This window comes from Bos mutus, chromosome 13 (genome assembly GCF_027580195.1).
Source record: "Bos mutus isolate GX-2022 chromosome 13, NWIPB_WYAK_1.1, whole genome shotgun sequence".
Taxonomy (NCBI): Eukaryota; Metazoa; Chordata; class Mammalia; order Artiodactyla; family Bovidae; genus Bos; species Bos mutus.
This window is the reverse complement of record NC_091629.1, coordinates 27812137-27837158: the sequence shown is the minus strand read 5'-3', so window position 1 is coordinate 27837158 and position 25022 is coordinate 27812137. Positions and strand designations below refer to the sequence as shown.

At 38.0% G+C, this 25022-nt stretch overlaps 1 protein-coding gene and 1 pseudogene across 1 annotated transcript in view; both read right to left on the bottom strand.

The window, feature by feature from the left end:
* The window catches only part of GDI2 (GDP dissociation inhibitor 2), a 28671-nt gene that overhangs the window by 1561 nt on the left and 2088 nt on the right, over positions 1–25022 (bottom strand). The window contains exons 2-8 of the mRNA XM_005900958.3: positions 16912–17019; positions 13881–13980; positions 11236–11370; positions 5296–5494; positions 4909–5040; positions 2675–2774; positions 1249–1420 (exon numbers count right to left, since the gene is read on the bottom strand). Of these exons, the coding sequence (XP_005901020.2) occupies positions 1249–1420; positions 2675–2774; positions 4909–5040; positions 5296–5494; positions 11236–11370; positions 13881–13980; positions 16912–17019 (946 nt within the window). The remainder of the gene's footprint in view (positions 1–1248; positions 1421–2674; positions 2775–4908; positions 5041–5295; positions 5495–11235; positions 11371–13880; positions 13981–16911; positions 17020–25022) is intronic.
* On the bottom strand, positions 5507–11229 carry LOC138990408 (NADH dehydrogenase [ubiquinone] 1 beta subcomplex subunit 1 pseudogene; annotated as a pseudogene).

The following is a 25022-nucleotide window of genomic DNA, read 5'->3' as shown; positions in this document are numbered from 1 at the left end:
CGGTCAGTCATACGTAAGGGATGCAAATATTCAGCCACTTTGAGCCTAATGGAGATGAAGGAAGGGGTCACGTGGCGGTGAGTGGTGGACGTGGACATGAGTCTGACCGGCTGCCACAGCTAAATGTGGAAACCTGTCTCTCCTCTCTGAATCCTGCACTTAGAAAGGTTCTGACTAGCTAAGGTGGGGTTTAACTAACTACTGATTTCTAATTTTTTTAAGCAATATAAAATTGCAAACAGCAGAGGCTACCCTTATGTTGACATAAGCTCATAATAATTCCATACTTGTCTGTGTAACACTAAAGTAACTACATAATTTCCAATACAGAAAACAATTACTAGGCTCCCCTTACTCTCTTTATTTTCTTATTTATTCTTTTGGCTGTGCTGGATCTTCAATGCTGTGCTCAGCCTTCTCAGAGGCTTCTCTTGTTTCTGAGCATGGGCTCAGTTGCTCTGCAGTATGTGGAATATTCCCAGACCAGGGATCAAACCCATGCCCCTACATTGGCAGGGGGATTCTTAACCACTGAACCACCACCAGGGAAGGCCTCACCTTGACTCTCTCCCAGACCCTGAGATCTACTGGGAACCCTTGAAAGATTACTTTAGTCAAAGTCCCCTTGTTTTAGTAATAACCTTCTGTGAAATGATTTCTTATATGGAAAAAAATATATAGTTGGCCATTTAAAGGTTAATAGTTCCTTTTAAGTTGAAGTTTTTATAAATAAAACCTTCAGGGCTCTAACTGAAAGGAAGATGGGAAACGCTACTAGATGAAAACAAATGGTTAAAGCAAACAGAATTATGATTTCAGAGATAAGTTGTGATCTTAATCAGAGAAATCAAAGTTGTTTTCTAGCACACTGCTAAAGGCAAACACAAGTATAGACATTGACAAATCATGACATAAAAGTAGTGCTGTCATCAGCCTAAAAGTTAGTGTAATCAGGTCAACTAATAAGCATAAACTCCCACAAGCATACAACGTTCAGACGAGAGAGACAGCAGACTCATAGGGTCCAGCTCTCGGTTCTACAGAGGAGGGCAGGGAGGCCCCAAGAGGTGTGTCCAGTCAAGGCGGGGCTCCTGGCCTAACGTGTCCATTTCAAAGTGATGGTTTAGGAGTTCTATGAGCTAAAAGGGATCCATCACATTTTCCATGTGTAAACTAAAGTTTCTTCACTCTAATAGAACAGATAAAAGCTGCAATTTATGCAGACACTGCCTGACCTCCGTAACATACCTGACTTCCGGTTGACTTGGTTCTGTGGAATAATGATCTGGCAGGAGTTGGCGTCGTTGGTGTTTTTGATGGGGTGGCTGAGAATACAGATGACTCTGATCACCTGGCCCACTTTTTCTACTCGATCTTTCACATAGCTGGGATCGCAGATGAGCTGCTTACAGCGAGCAATCTGCAACAAAACATTGAAGACTTTCTAATACTCAGTGTTCATCACAATGTTTTTAGAAGGTATAATGATGCCACTGTTCCCTGATCATCATCTGTTATCTTCATCAAGTTAACCACAGATAATTAGTGAATTAGAGATAACTATTAAAACTAGCTTTGCCAATAATCCCTGTAAGTTCTCCTGGAGCAAATCTATGAATTTTAAATCTTATTCAAATAGAGAAAATGTGTTGCATGGTGTTTAGATGTATAAGCTTTAGAACTGGGCAGAAGAAGGCTCACATACTGCTAGAATTAAATGAAACTGTTCAAGAAATGTCATTATATGTGAATGGACCCAATGAGAAATAAACGCTTTATAAATGGTACTAATATTACAAACAGACCATAATCACTCTCATTTTAAGTCTGTACTTCCTAAGCAAAATTTAAGTTGCAAGATAACTTATGTATTATTATAGTTTTCCTCTTTATATCAAAGCACTGAAATGTCCTAAGAGGAAGCAGTTGCCTAAAACAAAGAATGAATAAAAAGAACCTTGAGATATCAGATTAAAATATTCACCCCTCTTTCCTAAACATCTATTATGTGTATGCTGAAAGCACAAGATAGTTACAAAAGATCTACAACAATAAAGGGTAAGAGGGTCAACTATTGAGTATAGATTATACGGTCTGAACCCATGGAATACAATCAGGAATCCCAAAATATTTTTTTTAACATAGTTTTTGAGTTTTTTTAATAGTTCTACTTGTAAAAGTTGATGGGTTCATGAAATATGGTCTGGTTTGCAGATCAACACCAATGGCACCCCCTGAGAACTTGGAAGAAAATGAAAAGCCACCACAGAACTACTGAAAAAAAAATGTACTTTAATAAAACAATAAAACGGTATTGGCCAAGCCCCATTTCAACCAATAAATTGTAAGTGGCACAAATAAAGCTAAATTTAAATGAAAATTTGGACTATATAAATAAAACTTACCATTTAGAGCGCATTCGTAATTTCTGTTTTAGTATTAAGCAACAATCAACACAATAGAAAAAAAATTTTTTAAACAAAAGCACACCTGTAACTAGATTTCAGTCATTATGAACACCCAGTTACCATAAAGAAAACATGTCTGATCTGAAATCCGGGATCAACATCCATACCAAGTTAAGTACTTATTAGACAATAAAGTTAAGTACTTATTAGACAATAAAGTTATCTTTACAAGAATATGATTTTTTTAAGTTGTAAAAGGTCCTTACCTCTCCTTCAGATTTTACACCAATCACCTTTCCATTTTGCATAATGATTTCTTCAATTGGTTTATTCAGCATGTAGGTACCTCCATATATAGCACTTAGCCTAGGGGAAAAAAAAGTATTTACAATTAGTAATTTATAACTGTTTAAACTACTCGTCTCCTTTCTTAGACTTTCATGAATAGTAGACAACATTTGTTCAATTTCCTTCCAAACGGCATTAGTTTAAGTCATTAAAGCATCAATTCTGAAACAGTCAAAACCACGTAAATGATGTCTCACATTCAGTTATGAATATCTGACCAGTAACAAGAGAACAGCTTTATAAGTCTATTCTTCTTGCATATAAATAAAACTCTGAACAACCAAAAAAACAATCAGGAAGCACTGGATACTGACTAAAAACAGGCAGAAACTAGACAAGAGACTTGAAGCAACTTAATGAGATCTTCATGTGGTCTGCATGGCTCTTCCCCTAAAAGAACCAACCTCCCAGTCCACAGGCTTAAGATTTAAGTTGCCATAGACAGAATGTGGCCTGCATGAGGAGACAAAAACTGGGGGGAAAAAAATCTTCCAAAATGGGAAGCAGCCGAATTATAAAATCTCTTCAAATCCTTAAGTAACTCCAGAAATGCTTATTCACATGACAGACTCCCAAGGAATCCATTAAAAGCAACAACTGAAAAGCAAAAAGACCGAAGCGGAGACTACAGGCCATAAGGATAGATGAGTTTGATAATGCCATATTAGAGGAACTTGGTCCATTTCTTGCACTTTGCAATGACATCATGAAAGGACCACACCTAACTATGCTAGGACTAAGGATTCAGCCAGACAAAAGATCCCCCCACCACCAAAGTATAAAATCAAGCCTCCAAAAGTTCAAGATGAATGGTCAATAATTTAACTCCAACTCAAAATCAACACTCATCGCAGAAAGAATGCAGCATCTCTACAATGTATACCAATCAGTATGTGCAATATACATGTTATAAAATATAACTTTTTTATATAAAGATTACTATACACAGGGAAAAAAGAAAAGCGATCAAAACAGATGTCCAAATTACTGATGTTAAAACATGCGAGGAGTTAAATGCAGCTACTATAAAAATGTACAGGGATAAATATGCTTGTTCAAAGATAAATATGCTTGTTCAAAGATAAATAATGCTTGTTCAAAATAAATATGCTTGTTCAAGAATATTACATACTCATGAGAGTCAAAATTAATAAACAGAAAACCTCACCATAAAAATGAAAACTATATTTTAAACATGGAAATTCTAGATCTATTGAAAAAACTTTTTAAAAAATTTTAAAACTCACTGTGATTAACAGCTAATCGGAAATAACAAAATGTGCACAACAAATAAACACACCACAGAATTTCACAAAACAAGCTCATGAAAAGGTGATCAACATTAGTCCTCAGAAAATGGAAATTAAAATTATAGTAAGATAGCATTTCACACCTGCTGAAAAAGACTGACGACAATGAATGCTGGCAGGGGTGTGGAGCAACCAGGACTCTCACACTGCTAAGTGTAAGCAAAATGCTGCAACCCCTCTGGAAAGTTGTTGAGCAGCGTCTCATCAAATGAAACATATACATGCCATTATCACCAGCAATTCCACACCTGGACATGTATGTGCCCAGAAGAAGTGGCAACTGAGGTCCATACACAAAAGTTCATAGTAGTTTCATTCGTAACACCCCAAAACTTTTTGAAAACTACACAAATGCCCATCGACAGGACAATGTGGCACATTCACATGGTTCACACAGTGGAATACTACTGTTTTTTAAACTACCAGCACGGGCATTAATATGGAGGAATCTCAAAAATACTGTTAAGCAAAAGTGAGCACATATTCCTTTTACATAAACTAAAAGGAGACAGAAGTGATCCTTGGTGATAAAAATTACAAATGCAGCTGTTACAGTGGGGGTTGGGGTGACTGTGCGGAGATACAAAGAAACTTCCTGGAGTCCCACACCTTGACGGGAGTTTCGGTCACACAGGTCTACATATATGTCCAACTCATTTTTTTAAAACTATAGATCTATGGTTTCATTGTATATATAAGTTTTACTGCACTAAAAATAAAAAGCACCTCCCTACCCACAGACACCTTGTCTCATTATTCACAACCACATCTCATAAGCTACCATTTAAGATGCAGCTCAGGATCAGAGGGGTTTCAGGACAAGGTTAAAGATGGGTTCTCACCGTGCAAATCCCTGTGGCAGTTCTCCAAGGCCGTAGAGTGGATAAAGGTATGGGCTTTTGCCATATCTTGCCAAAGATTCGCTGTAAAGTTTAATCCTATTAATGGTTTCACAACATGGCTGATCTAAATAGCTAAACAAAAGGAAATGAACATTAGAAAAGCACTCTGGTTTGCATTCCTCTGCTCAATTTAAAATTGTTTTCTGAAAGGATTTCAATTCAATCCTTCCATATTTTACTTATAAGGCTCTAACACTAAACTGAAGCTAGAACTTCTTTTTCATAGTATAATATAGCTATGTATTTGTTAGAATTTCCACTCTGCAGAATTGGGAAATTCAGTGACAATTCCAAGAAAAATACAAATCTAAAAACCAGAAGACTTACTCATCAGTTCTGTAAAGTGCCAGGGCATGACCAGTAAAATCTATAACATCTTGGCCCAAGTCAAATTTCTTATACACCTCTCGCATTGATGTCTTCTTAGGATCAATGCCCTCAAAAGTTCGAGGATCGTTCTCATCAAAGTTGGCGACATATACCAGGAATTTTCTGAATCGACGTTTTTCAAACAGCCCCATTAGGCCTAAAAAAGAAATTTTCAAAAAGACACACTCACAAAAGGACACTGAAGAAAAGTAAGTGTGAGAGCAAAGTCTAAATATCCCATGTTGCTATCTTAGGCTCTTACAATGCAATGTGCAATTTAAAATACAGGAGTTTTAAAATAAATGAAATTTCTTTCTTTCTTAACCATTTCTTTAAAATAAACTGACAGTTTCGTAACACTATGAAATACACTGTCATAATTATGTAGTCCCTAAACTGTCCAACTCTTTTGTGACCCCATTGACTGTAGCCCCCTGGGCTCCTCTGTCCATGGGATTCTTCAGGAAAGAATACTGGAGTGGGTAGCCATTTCCTCCTCTAGGGAATCTTCCCGACCCAGGGATAGAACTAGAGTCTCCTACATTGGTGGGTGGACTCTACCACTGAGACAACTGGGCTTCCCATAATTACAACAGATCAGCTATTAAGTCTTCAATTCTACAATACAAGTAATTATAACCAATAATTAATTAAATATAACAACTTTAATTATATTAGGTACAAATACAACTGTGAAAAACTATTACTCATGAAGGCATCTATCTGAATGTTCTTTCCACAAATCTGATCTGTATTCCAACTGCCTAAAATTCAAAATGCTCATTTTTTTCTTTTTCTGTATGCTAAGATACACTCTGGCATTTAATGGAAAAGCAGCTTAGATACCAAGAACAAAGTGTCCTCAAAGAAATTTAGATGCTGGTTACGCTTCCAGTCACTTTAATGAAGTCCTAGATAGATAGGCAGCTCACTGCTTTTTACACTAAAAAAGAGGTGAGGAGAAAGCTATGAACCACCATGAAAGAAGCTCTCAGCTCCTCCTACCAGTCAGGATTCCCACTGCTGTGAACAGCTGGTAGAAAGACAAGGTCAAAACAGAAGAAAGTTTCCTGGGTCCCTCTCCTGCTGCCCCTTTCTTAAACCATACAGCTACTTAAAAAAACAACTGGAGCTTTACATAAAAATTCTTAACCATTTCTTTTATATCCACTGACGGTTGAATATTTTGATACTTTAAACATTTTCCCAAGACAACAGTTGAAATCAACAAAATTGAAAATTAAAATGATCATGAGACGATTCATGACACCTGACTACATTTAACCTTTTTAATCAATACTTATATAACTTAGCTTTTAAATTAAAAAAAAGTGGACAGAATGCATACACAATAAAAAGCATAAGGCTAAAAAGAAATATTCTATTATGCTACTTAAGACACAAGTATAGCCATCAGGGGAAGGTGTGAGAGCCAAAGAAAACACAAGTCACCACGCCAACGCACTTACAACTCAGGAGTCACTCTGGTGGACGCGTCTGTTGGAACCTAGAGCTCTTACCAATAGCTCACTGTGGAGTTACCACATAGCATCTTTTAAAATAAAAATGAAAATCTACTGTTTCCTTCAGTTCCCCATTCTTTTCTTTTCTCTTCTTTCCTCTTGATTCCTCTCCCTGCCTCCTCCAAGCCTTGAGACTGACAGGAGCCTCTCCCAACACAAAGGAGCCTCTCTAAGCTGCTCCTCCAGTCCTTATGTCAGAACCAAATCCCTGTGTGATCACCAACATCTGAGAGACCTGAGGCTCTGAAAAGGTCGTAATTTAAAAGATTCATGTACTATTTTCTACAGTGTAATTTTTATAACAGCTACTTCTATATGATGACACCTTTACTGGTCACCCTATTTAAAACAGCAGCCCCGCCCACACCCTCTCCTTTCATCTCCACCACCATCTGATACGCTTTTATATCCGATTATATTACCAGCTGAAATGCTTCTCCTTATCATGCACAGCCAGCCTCCCACTAAGGAAGCACAAACAGGAAAAGCACTTGTTTACTTTTTTCTCCTCTGCTGCCCCCTCCCTACCCCAGACCTTCTTAGATGGGTCCCCGCCATGTAACAAGTGCCCGATAAATATCCACTCCAAATAATTAATGTCCAATGGGAGCGAATATAAAAGAAGTTGACATTCATATACTGGACACACAATATACAAAGAAAATACTCAAAGTATATGATAAAGGGACTACAAAAACTCTTTTTCACACTTAGTCCATTGAGTTGTGCCTTCACTTCATTTCAAATAGCTTTACCTTCTTTCATGCACTTGCACATTGAGATTTATTTGCCAAAACAGACACCTGTGTCAAGACAAAAGCTACAAAAATCTAGAGCAGTTTCAGGAGAAGAAAAGGAAAAAGCATTCCAATTAACAGGTGTAAGATTTGACAAGAGAATTAAGAAATGAAGCAGAAGGAATGTCACAGGAAAAGCAGAGACACGGCATGCGATGCGGCGTTCCAATGGTGGACCTCAACAGCCTCACCCCAGGTTGCAGCTGGCCCCGCAGCGGGCATACCTACCACCACCAGGAGCCCCCGGTCACTCGGCTCTGTGCTGTCACAGGTGCCCCCAACAAACAGATGCCTCACAGCAGAAGAGTGAGAACAAGCAAGCTAAAGATTCAACTGAGGACACAAGGTTTTGCTGGGCACATTTCAAAGCTATTCAGGAAAATGTCTCAAACTTTTCTAAGTATCTGTGTTCAATATTACTCTAGAGGCCAAATATCTTTCTCGTTTACTTGACTAAAATAACATTTGACCAATGAACAAATACTTATTGAAACCTTGAGGTTTTAGTTGGCATTATGACCTACCACAAGAACCAACATTATATACAGCTCCTTAAAAACCCAACAAAAACTTAGGCTTCTTGTCGTTGTTCAGTCGCTCAGTCCTGCCTGACTCTCTGCAACCCCATGGACTACAGCACGTGAGACTCCTCGTCCTCCATTATCTCCACTTAGGCTATGTTAATAAAAATATATTGGCCAAGGAAAGTAAAAGTTCCACTGAAACTGAGTCGACATACAACATTTGAAGCATCAGGTCTGGTCTGGCTCAATTCTATCTTATCTATGGTAATCTTGGCAAGTCAGAATTTTCAAAGAAAAGTGGCCAAGAGACCTAGATAACATATTATATGAGAAACAACCACAGGCACTGGAAATGTGCAGCACAGAGAAAAAAAGAATTCGAGGGTGTGTGCCAGTCATTAAAATATCTGAGGAACTACATATTTATATACTACATGGACTTCCCTGGTGGCTTAGATGGTAAAGAATCTGCCTGCAATGTGGGAGACCTAGGTTCAATCCCTGGGTCAGAAGATCCCCTGGAAAAGGACATGGCTACCTACTCCAGTATTCTGGCCTGGAGAATTCCATGGACAGAGGAGCCTGGCGTGCTACAGTCCATGGGGTCGTACAGTCCATGGGGTGCAACACAGAGGAAAAAAAGAATTAGAGGCTGAGTGGCAGCTGTTAAAGTATCTGAGAAGCTATATATTTACATACTACATAGGTCAGTGGTTAAGTGTGGGGTTCTTGAGTCAGACAAATGTGGCTTCAAACTATTCTCACTAGTCATGAGCTATGAGATTCATGGGCTCTTTCACACCTGTATACCTCAGTGTTCCCTCATGTACATGCCAAAAATAGCACATCTCAGAGGGCTGTCGTGAAAGGCTATGTACAATCAACTTAGACAATACACACAAATAATTGTGCACAAGTGCCTGTACATAATGTTAGCTATTATTTAAGTATAAAACAATGGTTTTATCTTTCTCTTGAACTTCCCACCCTCTACACATTTCCAATCCTGTTTATTCATCCTGCCCTGAACTGTCCTGCCTGTCATTCCACCTTCAAAATCCTACCCATCAGTACAAACAGTTGACAATAACGCAGCAATTTAGCAAACATTCATAATAACGTATGTTAAAACAGGTAAATCCTACTTGTATGTAAATTAAACCTCAATAAATCTAACCTTAAAAATATATAGATTAAATACATTTGCTTTTTTTTTAATTTTTTTTCAAATTAAATAATGAGTGTTATTTCTCTTATAATTTAAAAAACGTGAACATTCTGTAATTCAGCTGTAGCCATTACTTCCAGGTGACTTCTTCATTAGGTTTCAATTCCCTTTTATATAACAGACTCTTGTTCCAGAAGGCAGTTAGCTTTTCATCATTCTTCCTATCCAGATCATATCCAAGACAAATCCCACAGGGACAAGTACATGTACCCAGTGGTCACGCACAACCTGAAGTAAGTCCATCATGAATGCTGCGGCCTCGGAGCCAACAACGACCCCACGACCAAGGACAGCGGCGAGCGCAGCCACTTGCGCCGGAGGAAGCAGTGGCCTCCGGACCCATTTGCTTATTTTTATAAAAAGAAACATGAGGGGGAAAAAAAAAAAAAAAAGAAACATGAGGATAAGTCAGAAATAAGTAAAAATGACCACCTAACAAAGTGGAAAGAATGGAATGGCAAAGGTAAGAACAAGACTCTAAATATATCTTTTAATATAACTTTGACTTTCAAGTTATGTAATTGTTTTACATATTTGAAAATATTAAGTCAAAAGGGAAAAATAAAACTCAAAAGATTAAATCCTTCAACTTTTTTTAAACTAAGGAGGTGGTTGAAGCTATTAATATAGGTTAAGAGGCTCAAGAGAGTGTAAAACTTTTAAATAAAAAAATCGTACCACAAACGGTGTTTAAAAGAATTTTCAAACTCTTGGACTCTGATTTCTACGAGGACACTTTATTTACATCAGATGCACATCACTGACAAGACTGATTTCTAACCCAGGCTCACAGCAAGGACTCCGTCCACTCAAGCAGGAGCTGCTGCTTCCCCACCACCTGTCACTACCAATCCAGCCCCTATCCTTAGTGCTAGTTTCTACTTTCTAACTACAGTGTCTTTCAACACTTTAGGCCCAATATTTTCTCCCCTAATAGTAAGAAGTAAATAAATGGAGTTAGAGGAACTGCCAAAAAAATTCCTGGAGAATTAACTGGCACTTTTCCTGTTCTCCAAAATCAAACCTTTCCCTCCTCTGAACTCCTAGAGCACTTAGAAAATTTATCTGCCTTCAGTTATACACACTGATCCTTCCTCAAACTGCTCATTCCTCATGGCAACAAAATCACCTTAAAAGGAAGGAAGGTCCTTTCTAGGGGTGTTTGCTATTTAGTAAGACTCAGAACAGAAGACGTTAACTCGGAATAAAATCACTCCATCCTCACTGGGAACTCCTAGGAACAGAGATGCTGGAGAGTGGGCACAGTACCAGGGACCGGACATGGCCCCAGGACAGCAGGCGGGACAGAGGCACTGGCAGTCAGCGCAGACGGCGATCAGCTCACGGGCTCTGCAGCAGCCTACCAGGGTTCCTGTGCCTTCGTGCCTCTCACTTCCTATGTCATTTCAGGCCTGAGGTTTCTCACCTATAAACTGGAAACCCTACCTCACAAAGGCTTCGCAATTCAGTAAGAATGTGAAGCGTCTCCCACAGAACCTAGCACACGGGAAACACTCCACGAAACAGTAATGCATCTGAATTATTCATCTGAAAAGAGACACTAGACCCAGGAAGGCCCAGCTTCACCAGCAACAAGCTCCCAGATAAAAGCTCTCCGAGGCGTCAGAGGGGGAGGCACTTTTGAACATCTTGTTTACGGACATATTGTCAACTGCCGAGAATAATGTCTGGCACATAACAGACATCCAATGACTATGTTGAGGGGGTGAGTGGGGGCATGGCCAATGCAGGGGACTTTGAATTTTATCCCTAAGATCCCTTTCCATTATAAAGTTTTAATATTCTGTGAATATAAAATTACTTACTAGATGCCAGGGCTTCTGCTTCAGTGGAAGGAACCTTGTAGATCTTTCCTCCCTTATAAACAAAGCTCCCTTCAGTCACTTTGAAATCCAGATAGCGAGTAACCTCCGTAAAAAGCAGCATCTTAACCAGCTGACCTGTAGGAGTCACATAATTCAAACTGTTACTTACATCTTACTACTTTCAAAAGTTAGAAGTAGTTTACTGATACTAATGGCTTTCCAATTTTTTCTTCGCATCATCCATTAGCTCCTACAAAAGTCCTCAAAGCCATTTCTAATAGGACAATCAGAATGCAGACGTATTGTTTGGCAAATTTAGCCTTTTTTTCAAATGTTACAACTTCAAGGTGAATAACTTTATCAACTTGCTTTTGTAAAAATTATACAATAATTATTAGAAGTATGAGGTTTAGAATTACAGTACTATTACAAATAGGTCTGGGTTTCTTTAAGGTTCCTACTGCATATTAAAGAGAGGCAACTCAGGCAAAGTATTCCAGGAATTTGTGTTTTTCAGTTTCTAAGTCAATTTATATTTATTAAAATGAACACTAGTTTTGGATCAAGAAAAATCTAGGATAAACCAAAAGAAATTTTAGTATACTAGAAGTAGTAAACTTCTTTGAGAAACCAAACAAAATTATTTTAAAACTTATTTGAAAGGATAAACATATAAGGACAATCCAAAAAACTTTTTTTAGAATAAAAAAGTAATGAGGAAACCTTTATGCAGTCAGATATTTCAATATACTGTAAATTAATTAGTCCATAAATCAGTGTAAAACAGAGACACACATAGAAGAATTTAATATATGATGACAGTTTCCTAATCAGAGTAGAAAAGATATTATGATGCTGAGGGACAACTGATCAATTTGAAAATAAATTTCTATCCCTACTTCTCAAATAACGGGGTAATAAAATAAATTTATTCATTCGGTAAAATAGATGAACTTATTTCTACAGTGTAAAAAAGAAACCATAATACCATTAGAAGTAGCTATCAGAATTTGAAATTTTAAAGATAGCCTTTCAAATCAAAACCAGTAACAGAATGATCAACCAATGACTTCATGAAAACTAAACGCTTTTGTACAGAAATAAAACACAAGAATTACATGTAAGGCCAATGACAAACTGGAAAAGGTACTTTCTGCTGCTTCTGCTAAATCGCTTCAGTCGTGTCCGACTCTGTGCAACCCCATAGAAGGCAGCCTACCAGGCTCCCCCGTCCCTGGGATTCTCCAGGCAAGAACACTGGAGTGGGTTGCCATTTCCTTCTCTAATGCATGAAAGTGAAAAGTGAAAGTGAAGTCGCTCAATCATGTCCGGCTCTTCGTGACCCCATGGACTGCAGCCTACCAGGCTCCTCCATCCAGGGGATTTTCCAGGCAAGAGTACTGTAGTGGGATGCCACTGCCTTTTCTGAAGATACTTTCAACATACTTTAAAAGGGCATTTAACAGCCTTTATAATGAGCTATTTTACATTAATAAAGAAAAACACAAAAATGTCTACAGAAAAATGTTAAAAGCAGAAAGCAATAAAGGGCATGAAAGCCAATGAACTAGAAATTTCACCCTCCAGTAAGCAGATATATATTAAAATTCCATTATTCCATCTTTTAGTGTGACAAAATTCACAAAACCTAAAATGAATCATATCTGGGCATGGTAAAGGTATTGGGGAAGCGGCACAGTTTACCGGCGAAAGTAAAATCTGGCAATATAAAGGAAATGTCTTAAAGAGCCCTGCCTGAATCCCCATGCTGTACTTCCTGGAGTGGACAATGAGACTTATCTCTTCCACCACCCCACCCCACCCCACTTCCATCCCTCCCTCCCTCCCTCCCTCTCTCTCAAACATTCACAGTATAATGATTGAAAAAGATGTTAACTGGGAGGTGGGGGGGACTGGTAGATTATACACCAAAATATTAACCATGTTTCAAGATGATAAGATTTTGGTTATGCAAATTTTATTTCCTTTCTGCTCATCTGTGTTTTCTAATTTTAATTATTTAAGTAATAAACTTTTTGTATTTACAATTAACCTCAAGAAAATTCACTTATTTAAATCCAGGATTAAATTCAAATAAGATCTTTCCACTGAAACAAACTATAGAACACAAATTCCAAGGGGGAAGGGGTGGTGCAAACATTTTCATGGGACATAGACTACAATTTAGTTTTTCAACCTCTTAGAAAAAGATGCTAAAATCACAGCAATTTATAGATACTTAGCTGCTCTAATTGAAAATATCAACAATCAAAATGAAAAAATAACAGTGAAAGCCTACAAACTAGAAAAATATTAAAATGGATGTTTCTGAAGGCCCAGTTATCTAAGATTGTCACCAAGTATCAAGAGGAAGTCTGTTACAAACACAATTTTGATGTGTATGATGCCAGAGCATAATTTTGTTTCTCCAAAACAAATTACTGATAAGTCAGTGCCTCCTCCCTCCATTCTTAACGTACTGACCCTTGAAGCCTTTAACGGACCCTATTACTCACCATACTGTTCCATTCAACAAAATCCACTTCCACCTACTCGGCATAATACTCTATTAAGAGTCAACGACTACTTTCTACTTTCAAATCAGAGTCAATGTCCTGTTACAAAGTTAAGTTGGAATTCTTTACCATTTGCCATAAGGAACTTGGGGATTAAGTCAACATTCCAGTCTCTTCCTCTGCCCATGGATGCTGGTGGAGCTCCGGGTATCTTAAATCTTTTGTATAACTAAAACCAAAACAAAAACACCCATAATGTGACAAAATTTAACTTTCATTATGCAACTACTTTTGATGAAGTGATTCTGATATAGCAAAATACCACCAACATGAGGTAAAGGACAACAAGGGCATTTCATTTTTACTCAGGCCACTTTGCAATATTCTAACACATCCACAAATTAAATACATTACTAAACTAATAAATGGTAAAATAAACATCGCAGAGGTGGTGTGTGTCTGCTCTTTACTAGCAAGAATGCAGAACAAACTGTTACTGAAGTACTAATTCTGCAAAGTTTGAGACTCTAGACAAAAAGCAGCTTGCAACTTAAAATTTAATATTCACTCAAACTCATGAATCCTATTGCTAAGGTGGAACAAAATAAACAAAGTTTGTATATATTCATTCAATAAAAACCCCAAGTGAGGGCCGCGGGGGGGACCCAAGTTCTCACATATATTACAAAAGAGGACAACTCAATCAAAAAATGGACAGAGGATAAGAACAGACATTTCTCCAAAAACATACAGATGGCCAAAATGCACATGATAAGATGTTCAACAACCAGAGAAATGCAAATCAAAACTGCATGAGGTATCATCTCATACTGGTCAGAATGGCCATTATCAGTAAGTCTACAAACAATAAATGCTGGAGAGGGTGTGGAGAAAAGGGATTCCTCCTACACTGCTGGGAGGAATGTAAATTGGTAAGGCCACTATGGAGAACAGTATGGAAGTTCCTTAAAAAACTAAAAATAACTACCATAAGGTTCAGCAATCCCATTCCTGCCCTTTCTAAATACAGCTTGTACATCTGAAGTTCTAGATTCTCATACTACTGAAGCATAGAAAAACGCGGTTAGAATACATTCACCCCAAAGTTCCTTATACCATGACTTACAATAGCCAGGACATGGAAACAAATGTCCATCGACAGAGGAAAGGATAAAGAAGATGCTTTACATATACATGATGGAGTATTATGCAGCCATAAAAAATGTTGTTGTTAATTGTTCAGTCCTTAAGTCATATCTGACTCTGCAACCCTATGAACTGCAGTAAGCCAGGCTTCCCTGTTCTTCACTGTCTCCCAGAGTTTGCTCAAACTCATGTCCAATGAGTAAGGGATGCTACTGAACCATCTCATATTCTGCCACCCGCTTCTGCTCTTGCCCTCAATCTTTTCCAGCATCAGGGTCTTTTCCAACGAGCCAGCTCTTCATCAGGTGGCCAAAGTGGCTTCATCAGGAGCTTCAGCTTCAGCATCCGTTCTTTCAGAGTTGATTTCCTTTAGGATTACTGGTTTGATCTCCCTGCTGTCCAAAGGACTCTCTAGCATCACAATTCAAAAAGCATCAATTCTTTGGTACTCAGCCTTCTTTATAGTCCAACTCTCACATCCATACATGACTACTGGAAAAACCATAGCTTTGACTATAAGGTCCTTTATCAGCAAAGTGATGGCTCTGATTTTAATACGCTGTCTAGGTTCATCATAGCTTTTCTTCCAAGGAGCAAGTATCTTAATTTTGTGGCTGCAGTCACTGTCCCCAGTGATTTTGGAGCTCAAGAAAATAAAATCTGTCATTATTTCCACTTTTTCCCCATCTATTTGCCATGAAGTTAGGACCAGATGCCATGACCTCAGTTTCTGCATGTTGAGTATTAAGTCAGCTTTTTCATTCTCCTCTTTCACCTTCATCAAGAGGTTCTTTAGGGCCTCTCTGCTCTCTGCCATCAAAGTGATGTCATCTGTGTATCTAAGGTTATTGATATTTTTCCCAGCAATCTTGATTCCAGCTTGTGCTTCATCTAGCCCCACATTTTGCATGATGTACTCTGCACATAAGTTAAATAAGGCGGGTGATAACACACAGCCTTGATGTACTCCTTTCCCAATTTGGAATGTTGTTCTGTGTCCAGTTCTAACTGTTGTTTCTTGTCCTGCATACAGGTTTCTCAGGAGGCAGGTAAAGTGGTCTGGTATTCCCATCTCTAAGAATTTTCCACAGTTTGTTGCAAAGCACACAGTCAAAGGTTTGAGCATAGTCAAGGAAGCAGAAATAGATATTTTTCTGGAATTCTCTTGCTTTTTCTATGATCCAATGGATGTTTGCGATTTGATCTCTGGTTTCTCTGCCTTTTCTAAATCCAGCTCTTGATTCTCATACTATTGAAGCATAGCTTGAAGGATTTTGAGCATTACCTTGCTAGCATGTGAAATGAGGGCAATTATACAGTAGTTTGAATATTCTTTGTCATTGCCTTTCATTGGGACTGGACTGAAAACTGACCTTTTCCAGTCCCGCAACCATTGCTAAGTTTTCCAAATTGCTGGCATACCGAGTGCAGCATTTTAACAGCATCATCTTTTAGGATTTTAAATAGCTCAGCTGAAATTTAATGAAATTTGCAACAACATGGGATCAGCCAAAAAATAAATATGAAAAAGAATGTGTGCACATGGATATATACATATGTGTAACTGAATCACTCTGCTGTACAGCATAACTTAACACAACATTGTAAATCAACTATATTTCAATAAAATAAAAGGGCACTAAGCTTTGGAGTCATATAACCTGGGTTCTCTCAGCCCATCTCTGTGATTGAAAGCCCACAGAAACTATTTGCCATCCGAAAAAACAGGGATAAAATCTTTGAGTGGCTGTGATCAGCACTGGTGTGGCCCCCAAGCACCCCATCCAGTCTACACTCTATTACCTCCAAGGGACAACTGGTACCTGCTCCGAATGGCAACAGAGGTGACTATGAAACATTTCTTCTAAAAGCCCCAAATGAGGAGCTCCCAAAAATTAAGATGCTACAGATAATCTATTTAAAAAAACAGAACTGAAACCATTCATAAAAAGTAGAGATTCACAAGGAAAAGACTCGAAGCACAAAAGGCACCTTCATCCCCTCTAGTACTTACATCTTCCAGCGGTGTTATAGATGCACTCTCTCCTCCATAATACGGGTTTCTATCCATGTGAAGAACTTTCTTGCCATTCACTGACATTATACCTGACAGGATACATTCCTACAGGGAAAGCATAAACATCCTCAAAGGAAGGAAAAGTGCTATAGCATGTTTCAAACACAATTTTTTTAATAAGCCTGTCATTAAACATTCTTTTAGTAATTAATGCTTTTTGTACAGGCAATGTATGATGTAACTTTAAGGACAAACCCCTAAAACCACCAGAGTTCAAAGTGTGGTCAGTGGACTCCTCTGGGTCCCAAGGTTAAAACTATGTTCTTAACAACACTAAGACATTATTCATTTTTTCCCACTGTGTTACATTTGCAAGAGCAACGGTGGATAAAATGAAGGCAGTGGCTCCAACTGCACTAGTCATTATATTCTTCACCACAAGACACTCATAGTTTAAAAAAAACAAGGTCTGTTTCACTTAAAACTATCCTTGATGAAGCATAAAAAGTCACCTCTCTTAACACCCTCAAACACCCATCTTTTAAATATCCTGTGTAGCAAAATGGGAAGTATATATAAAGCAATGCTGGGTCTAGGAAAGCCTTTTGGGTGACTAACTCATAAGCTGAACTAGCTATGTTTTTCATGGATCACCATTTTTACTTGGACAAGTAACTGACTGACAAACTATGCTTACTCAGACTTAAGTACTGGGCAGACATTTTCACAAAAATGAATGTCAAAGAAAATTAACTGATAGTGTTTGCTGCCAATAACAAAAGCCAAAAATCTTTATTGAAAATTTGAATTTTAGGAAACTTATATCCATACCACACGCACGTCAGATCCTTTCAGACAACATCAGTGACACTGCATGCATCCATGCTAAGTCACTTCAGCCGTGTCTGACTCTTTGCGACCCCACGGACTGTAGCCCACAAAGCTCCTCTGTCCATGGGATTCTCCAGGCAAGAATACTGGAGTGGGTTGCCATGCCCTTCTTCAGGGTCAGTGACATTAACAAATATGAGTTTTTGATATTGCATAATGAAATGTGTCAACAATCCAGAAGATCTGCAACTTAGTAAACTAGTACTTCCCAAGTGACCAATGATGTTACAAAATCATACAGTGGGCTAATTCAAAGTTCAAGCTAGATTAATGTATTTTAATCTAATAGAGTATACAATGTTCAGTGATGTGGTTTCAAATTTCATATTGCAAATTAATCTTTAAAAAAACTTGCCACTTGTGTTTTGGTATAAATCAAAGCACAGCCACAACAATCTGAAAGGCTATTAAAATACTCCTCCTTCCAACTACACATCTGTCTAAAGCCTGATTTTGTTCATGTGTGTGAATGCTTAAGGCACTTCTGTCGTGTCAGACTCTTTGTGACCCCACGGACTATAGCCCACCAGGCTCCTCTGTCCATGGGATTCTCCAGGCAAGAATACTGAAGTGGGTTGCCATGCCCTCCTCCAGGAGATCTTCCTGACCCAGGGACTGAACCTGTGTCTCCCTGCACTGCAGGCAGATTCTTTACCACTGAGCCACCAGGGAGGCCAAATTTTCTTCATATACTTTAGCTAAGACAAAAACCATGAAAGACTGAACGCTGAAGCAGGTAAGGCATTTTTTTGTTTTAGAAAACAGTTATACTTCAAAATATTGTTTTTCACATTAACATATAGAGTTTATCTTTGTTACCTTTAAGTGAATTAATAAAAAATTTTTAACTTCTCAGCACTGATTTCTAATAGCATAAATATTGAGAGATACTCTTAACAAACAAAAGCTCATCAGGGTCCTCAATTTTTAAGAGGAAGTAGATCCTGAGACCAAGAATTTGAAAACTAGAGCCCTAAATGAAGCATCCAGGAACCATCCAATTGATTAAACGATCACTCTCAGAAAAAAAGGTAAATAAAGAATGAGTATACTGAGACATATTAAATCAAGATGGGGAGAGAGGTTAAGAAAGAATCCAATTAATGAGAAGAAACAGAGACGGGATATACATTCACTCAAAACCATTATACCAGAGTTTAGGTGATAATAACTTTTTTTTTTTTAAAGGACAAAGGTAATCCCCTGTAACTTTATAAATCCTAGTGCTTCTCAAATTTATCCAACACTCCACACACAGGGAACAATCTCTTCCCCCTAAAAGCCTGACTCTGAAATCTTTATCTTAAAAAATTCATACACATTTCAAATTTTCCTCCATAATGTACTATTCATTTTAATATTTTTAAATATTTTACATTAGTTACTATCAGGTTCAAATTTTACTCCAGGAGGGTGCATCTTTTTATATTTGGATCAAGAAACAACACATTTTGAGTACCCCAGTAGGCCACCTCTAGCCACAATCACTTCTCAGCCTCAGCCACGCTCATGACTTTTAAGAGCAAAGATTTGTTTTTCCAGAGTTTCTGAACTCTGAATAAATGGAATCTTGTAGTATACAACTTTTAGTCAACATCCATGATTTACTTGCAGTCTAAATTTTCTTACTCTTGCTATACAGCAGGGGTCCCCAAATATAGGAGCCAAATCCAGTCTGCAGGCTGTATTTATAACTGAAGTCTTCCTTACACCCGCGGCCATTCCTTTACATATCGGTTGCTTTCAGTGTACCACAACAGCACTGTAGTGTCGAAAACCACAGGGCCTGACAACCTACAATCTGACTTTGTGGACTTACACAGGTTTGCCTAACTCCACCAGCAGAGGATCTCACAGCGAGCTCCTGGCTTGGTCATCACCCCTGAATATGTTAGAAATGTAAATCTGAAGTAGATTCTAAAAGTTTACTTTGCACCCACATCACCCTGACACTTGTTAAAAGACTGCAAGACTCCCCACCCCCACAGAGCTTCTGAGCCAGCAGGTCCTCATGGAGCCTGAGAATCTGCATTTCTCACCAGCTCCCAGGTAACGTTAATACCCCTGCTCCAGGATCAATTTCAAGAATCCCGAGGAAAGCAGTGCTGCTCAAACTTTATTATCAAACACCCAGGGATCATGTTAAACTATAGACTTTGAATCCATGTATCTCGGGTGAGGCCTAACCTTCTGCATTTCTAGTAAGTTCTCAGGGTTTGCAGCATGGACCACACTACAGTAACAAAGTCATAGGAATCTACTGAATGACTACTCCTTACAGATATGCCACACTTACTCATCCATGCTACTACTGATGGACACTGGGATAGTTTCCAGTTTGGGGCTGTTACAAATAATGCTCTATCAACATTCTCAGTGTGTCTTTCTTACATGCATGCACTTGTTGGATATTTATCAAGGAGAGTAAAAATACTGCCAAACAGTTTTTCAAAATGGTTCTACCAATTTATACTTGTGCAAACAACACATGAAAGTTCCTGTTGTTTCATATCTTGCCCAACACTTGTGTTAAGTGTCTATTCATATTATTTGCTCATTTTTAAAATGGGCTCTTTTTTACTGTTATACAAAAATTCCTTATATACTCTAGATATTTTTAAATGCTTTAGTGGCTACATGTACTGCAGATATCTTCATCCACAGATTGACTTTTAACTTGATAAACAGAACTGAAGGTATTTTAACTGTAAAATTTAACTCCAGTATTATCCAAAGCAAGTCCCTTGCTTAAAAATCAAAAGAAGCAATAACATGTGATTCAACGTATTATATGAAAGTAGATGTAATATTTACAATCTCAGAAACAGATAATAGCATCAACAGAGGAAAACCAAATACTCATGTTTCCCGTCGACAAAAGCAGACTTCATGGTTCAACTTTCAGAAGCAAGATCACAGCAGCAACTTTGAGTGTTGCAGAGCTTCTATATATAACTTTTCACACTCCACTGCAAGTAAGCATGCCCCACTCCCTGGAACATGGCTCTAAAACAACCTCCGGAGACTGAGGCCTAATAAAGGACCCAATAATATAAAGATTCCACAGTCCAAAGAGCTGATACTAATTACCTTTAAAGAGCCTTGGAGCAAACACGATAAAAGCTGATTAATAAATTCCCAGGTTCACTGATTCTACTGAACTATCAATAAAAGACTGCTTCACACTGCCCAGAGAATACATAGTAGCACGACTGTGATACTTCAAACTTTACAACATGAAGTCATTAACTCACTGATAAAACACGAATCGTATCTGAGTACAGGGTATATATTAATGATCTCAAAATTTTAATACCCCGCTCCAGTCCTCTTGCCTGGAGAATCCCATGGACGGAGGAGCCTGGGAGGCTGCAGTCCATGGGGTCGCTAAGAGTTGGACACGACTGAGCGACTTCACTTTCACTTTTCACTTTCATGCATTGGAGAAGGAAATGGCAAACCACTCCAGTGTTCTTGCCTGGAGAATCCCAGGGACGGGGGGAGGCTCGTGGGCTGCCGTCTATGGGGTCGCACAGAGTCGGACATGACTGAAGCGACTTAGCAGCACCAGTACGTTAACAATTCAAAATTAAAATTCACTACTACCACCTGGTGAATACAGAATAACAAGCAAAGTACAAAGTCAGAGAAACTACTCCAAATGAATTTCCTTTTTTCACACTAGAAAACCAGGACCATTCAACATCTATGTCAAGAATACTGATAACTTTTACCAGGAAACACATATGAATGGATGTTAACCAACACAGTTTTAAAACTAAAATGCTCCACATTTAATTTCAAACTCACCCAAAAGTGACCTGAAAAGTGAACGTGAAAGTTGCTCAGTCGTGTCCAACTCTTTGCGACCCCATGAACTATACACAGTCCATGAAATTCTCCAGGCCAGAATACTGGAGTGGGTAGCCTTTCCCTTCTCCAGGGGATCTTCCCCACTCAGGGATCGAACCAGGAGAATATACAGAGACTCAACCAAAATAATCAGAACTAAGAACCATCTTCAGAATCCAAGTTTTTGTTTTCTTGGTTTATTTATTTTTTGCTATTATGCCTTATCTTTTACTTCTAGGGCTGAGAGCATGTCAGGTACTCAATATGCATAAGTGAATGAATGAATGCATGCATGCACTAATGAGATGCACTAGGTAATCTCAAGCAATCTCAGGCAGGTCATTCACCGAACTGGGCTCAGGCCCAGAATCCAAGTTCTTTATGATAATGGCATCTTCATGCTGTCCTACGAAAAGAAGTAACCAGATTAAACAAAATGGTTAAAGTTCAGCTGCAGCAAAATTCTAGTCTCTGTAGATGTGTGGGTGTGGTAATGGTCAGGAAGAACCAATTAGCTATACTGCACCCAACCCCTGACCCCAGCCGATTCCTACTTAAGGGCAACATAGGCTTGAAGAGAGCCAGACACTCTAAATTCTCCTGCATTTTAAATTTCTGGTATAATTAAAGCAGAAAAAAAAAAAAAATAGAAAGTAAAACCACACAAAAATGTGATCCGGAAAACAAGGTACCTAACAACTCATGTTAAAGAAAAGTGCCTTTTGAAAGCTACTTGTCTAGAAATATGAGAAAAATATACTAACCAGAAAACTTAAATCAGTTCATCTCAGCGGTATGTATCTTACAGCAATAACATAATAAAAATGAATGCCAGTGTTCAACAGAATGTTTCTTCAAATGTTTGTCAAAAGTCAATTTATCTTGAAATTTGGTTCTAATTATATCATTCCTGCTCAAATCCTCTCTTACTGGCTAGAAGATGAAATTCAAACTTCTGAGCCTGTCTTCAACATCCTTGGTGACATGCCTTCTTCCCAACTCCCTCATCCCCTAAACATAGGTTCTCTTCTAATACTGACTTACACTGCTCTCTCTGCCTAGAAAAATCATTCCTTGTGTTCAAAGCTTACCAGTATTTTTTAATCTTTTCCAGTATTGATCTCATTGATTTATAGCACTGTAAAGATGTAAAGCATAATGCTTTGAATTACAAACATCTTGAATATCACAGTAGTTTAGTGAACATCCATCACCTCATGTAGATACATCAAACAGAAAAACATGTTTCCTTGTGATTAGAATACTTAAAGATTTACTCTAACAGCTTTCACTTATAATGTACAGCAGTGGTCTCTTTATCATGTTACACATTACATCCCTAGTACTTAATTATCTTATAACTTAAGTTTGTACCTTATGATTACCTTCATCTAAACCCCCTCCCCTACCCTGCTTATTATGTTTTAAAGCCAACTTAAATACCTCCTTCTTTATGAAAGTTTTTGATTCCAGTATCAGAATTCCCCCTGAGAATTGAACTCTCTTAACAACACTTTCTCACATTAACTCGTATTATAGCTACCCCTCGTATGACAAGAAGCTACTCACAGACAGGTGTGTTTGCCTTTATACTGACCATAAACGAGCACAATGGCCAGACATGTGAGCCACAGGTTTACCTAGTGGTCTTTCCAACCAACGTCTCACTACTACCTCAAAATGCTGATGTATGTCTGATTTACTTCTACTCTACTGGACCAGTATACTTGAGGCTGATTTAAAATACAGACTGCCTACACAGTATTTATACCTTTCAAAAATAAGACAACTGCATATATTGGTCCTGTGATCACTACTGCACTGGACAAAATGTCCTTTGTCCACAGAACTCTAATAGCAATGGCAAAGATTTTCAAGGAGCAAATACAAAAGGCAATTCAAGATTTTTTTAAAATCAGGTACAAAACCTCTTCGGCGTCACAAATTTTAATACAGAGAAAAGCGGAAAAGTATGTCTGGGATGTAAAACAACGTTTTAAACAAATAATGCTGAGAATAACCTGGTTAGAGATCACTAAAGTGTCTTTTTTGATTCACAGCTCCTTACGAAAATTACCATGCAGAAAAAAACACAAAATACCGCTGGGAAGCACAAGCAGCTGTGGAGTTAGCCGCCCTTGTTTTATTATGTATTACTATTTCTAAGACTAAGCACACAATTTCTAAGATTCATGAATTCATTGCCAAGGCCAAAGTCAATCAGATACAGCAAATTAGTGGTCAGAGGATGTCCATGGTCCCCAGTCTACTCATCAAAGTAAGCAAAGAGGGAAAAAAGGAAAAGTAGACTGTAGAACTACCTACCAAAGCCCAGCCGCCTAAGAGGACTTAGTAAGAAGGCCAAAGTTTCCAAAGAGCTCAGGAGGCCTCAATGGCTCCATTGTGTTACAGCAGTACTCAGTAATTAACCCTTCCTTTGTGAAATCTTGTTATCAGGTGTTCATTACATTCCTTAGTCTGTTAAGGAAGCTGTGATATCATTTGAAAGCTTTTTTCTAAAAATTATGGTTCTTTTGATTAATCTTTAATCCCCAGATCAATTCAACTTTTCCACTGTGCTGTCTTTTAAACTGCTTCGGCTGATTGGGGAAAGTGGTGTTTCCCAACTATGTTTTATGGACTCTGGTTCTGAAAAGGCGCTTCTATGATTCAGTACATTTAAAAATACATTCCTCACTTACTATACCTCCAAAAAATGTTAGGGGTCTTTAAAGGGAAAACCATCAATTCCTTAAAATATTCAACTATATAGAACATTGCACTTCTCATAGACAGAATGAATATTTTGCTCTAGTTTATAGCAAACTGTTTTAACCCTTCTTTAAAGTTACTATCAATATTGGTGCACTAATATGACCGTATTTTAGACATAATAATCCATAAAAAGCAATGGCCACATTAGAAAAGAGAAACCCCAAAACTTCCTTACACTTTAAAAATAACAAGTTAATTGCACTAAAATTAACACACAAGAATCACGTAATATTTGGTATCCATAACTGACAACATATGCCTGTTTTCAGGTTCTTAAATCTCAGGCACTAAATATTTGTAAGTTAAAAATTAAGTAAATGGTATGTTGATATCAAATACTCAAATTATAAATTGAGGGTTTTTAACGTTGGTGGTCTCAAGCAATCGAAGTTCTCCTATCAATAAAAATGAGGGTAAAAGATTTACCATTATTAAAAGCATCCCATCATCACTACTACCAACAACTGTAATACAACAGTAACGATACAATTGCTCCAAATTGATATAATTCCTACAGAATATCTCGAAACAACACTCTAGGAAGGTTCACAGGAAATAGTTATCACAGCTATACAAATGACAGCAGAAAT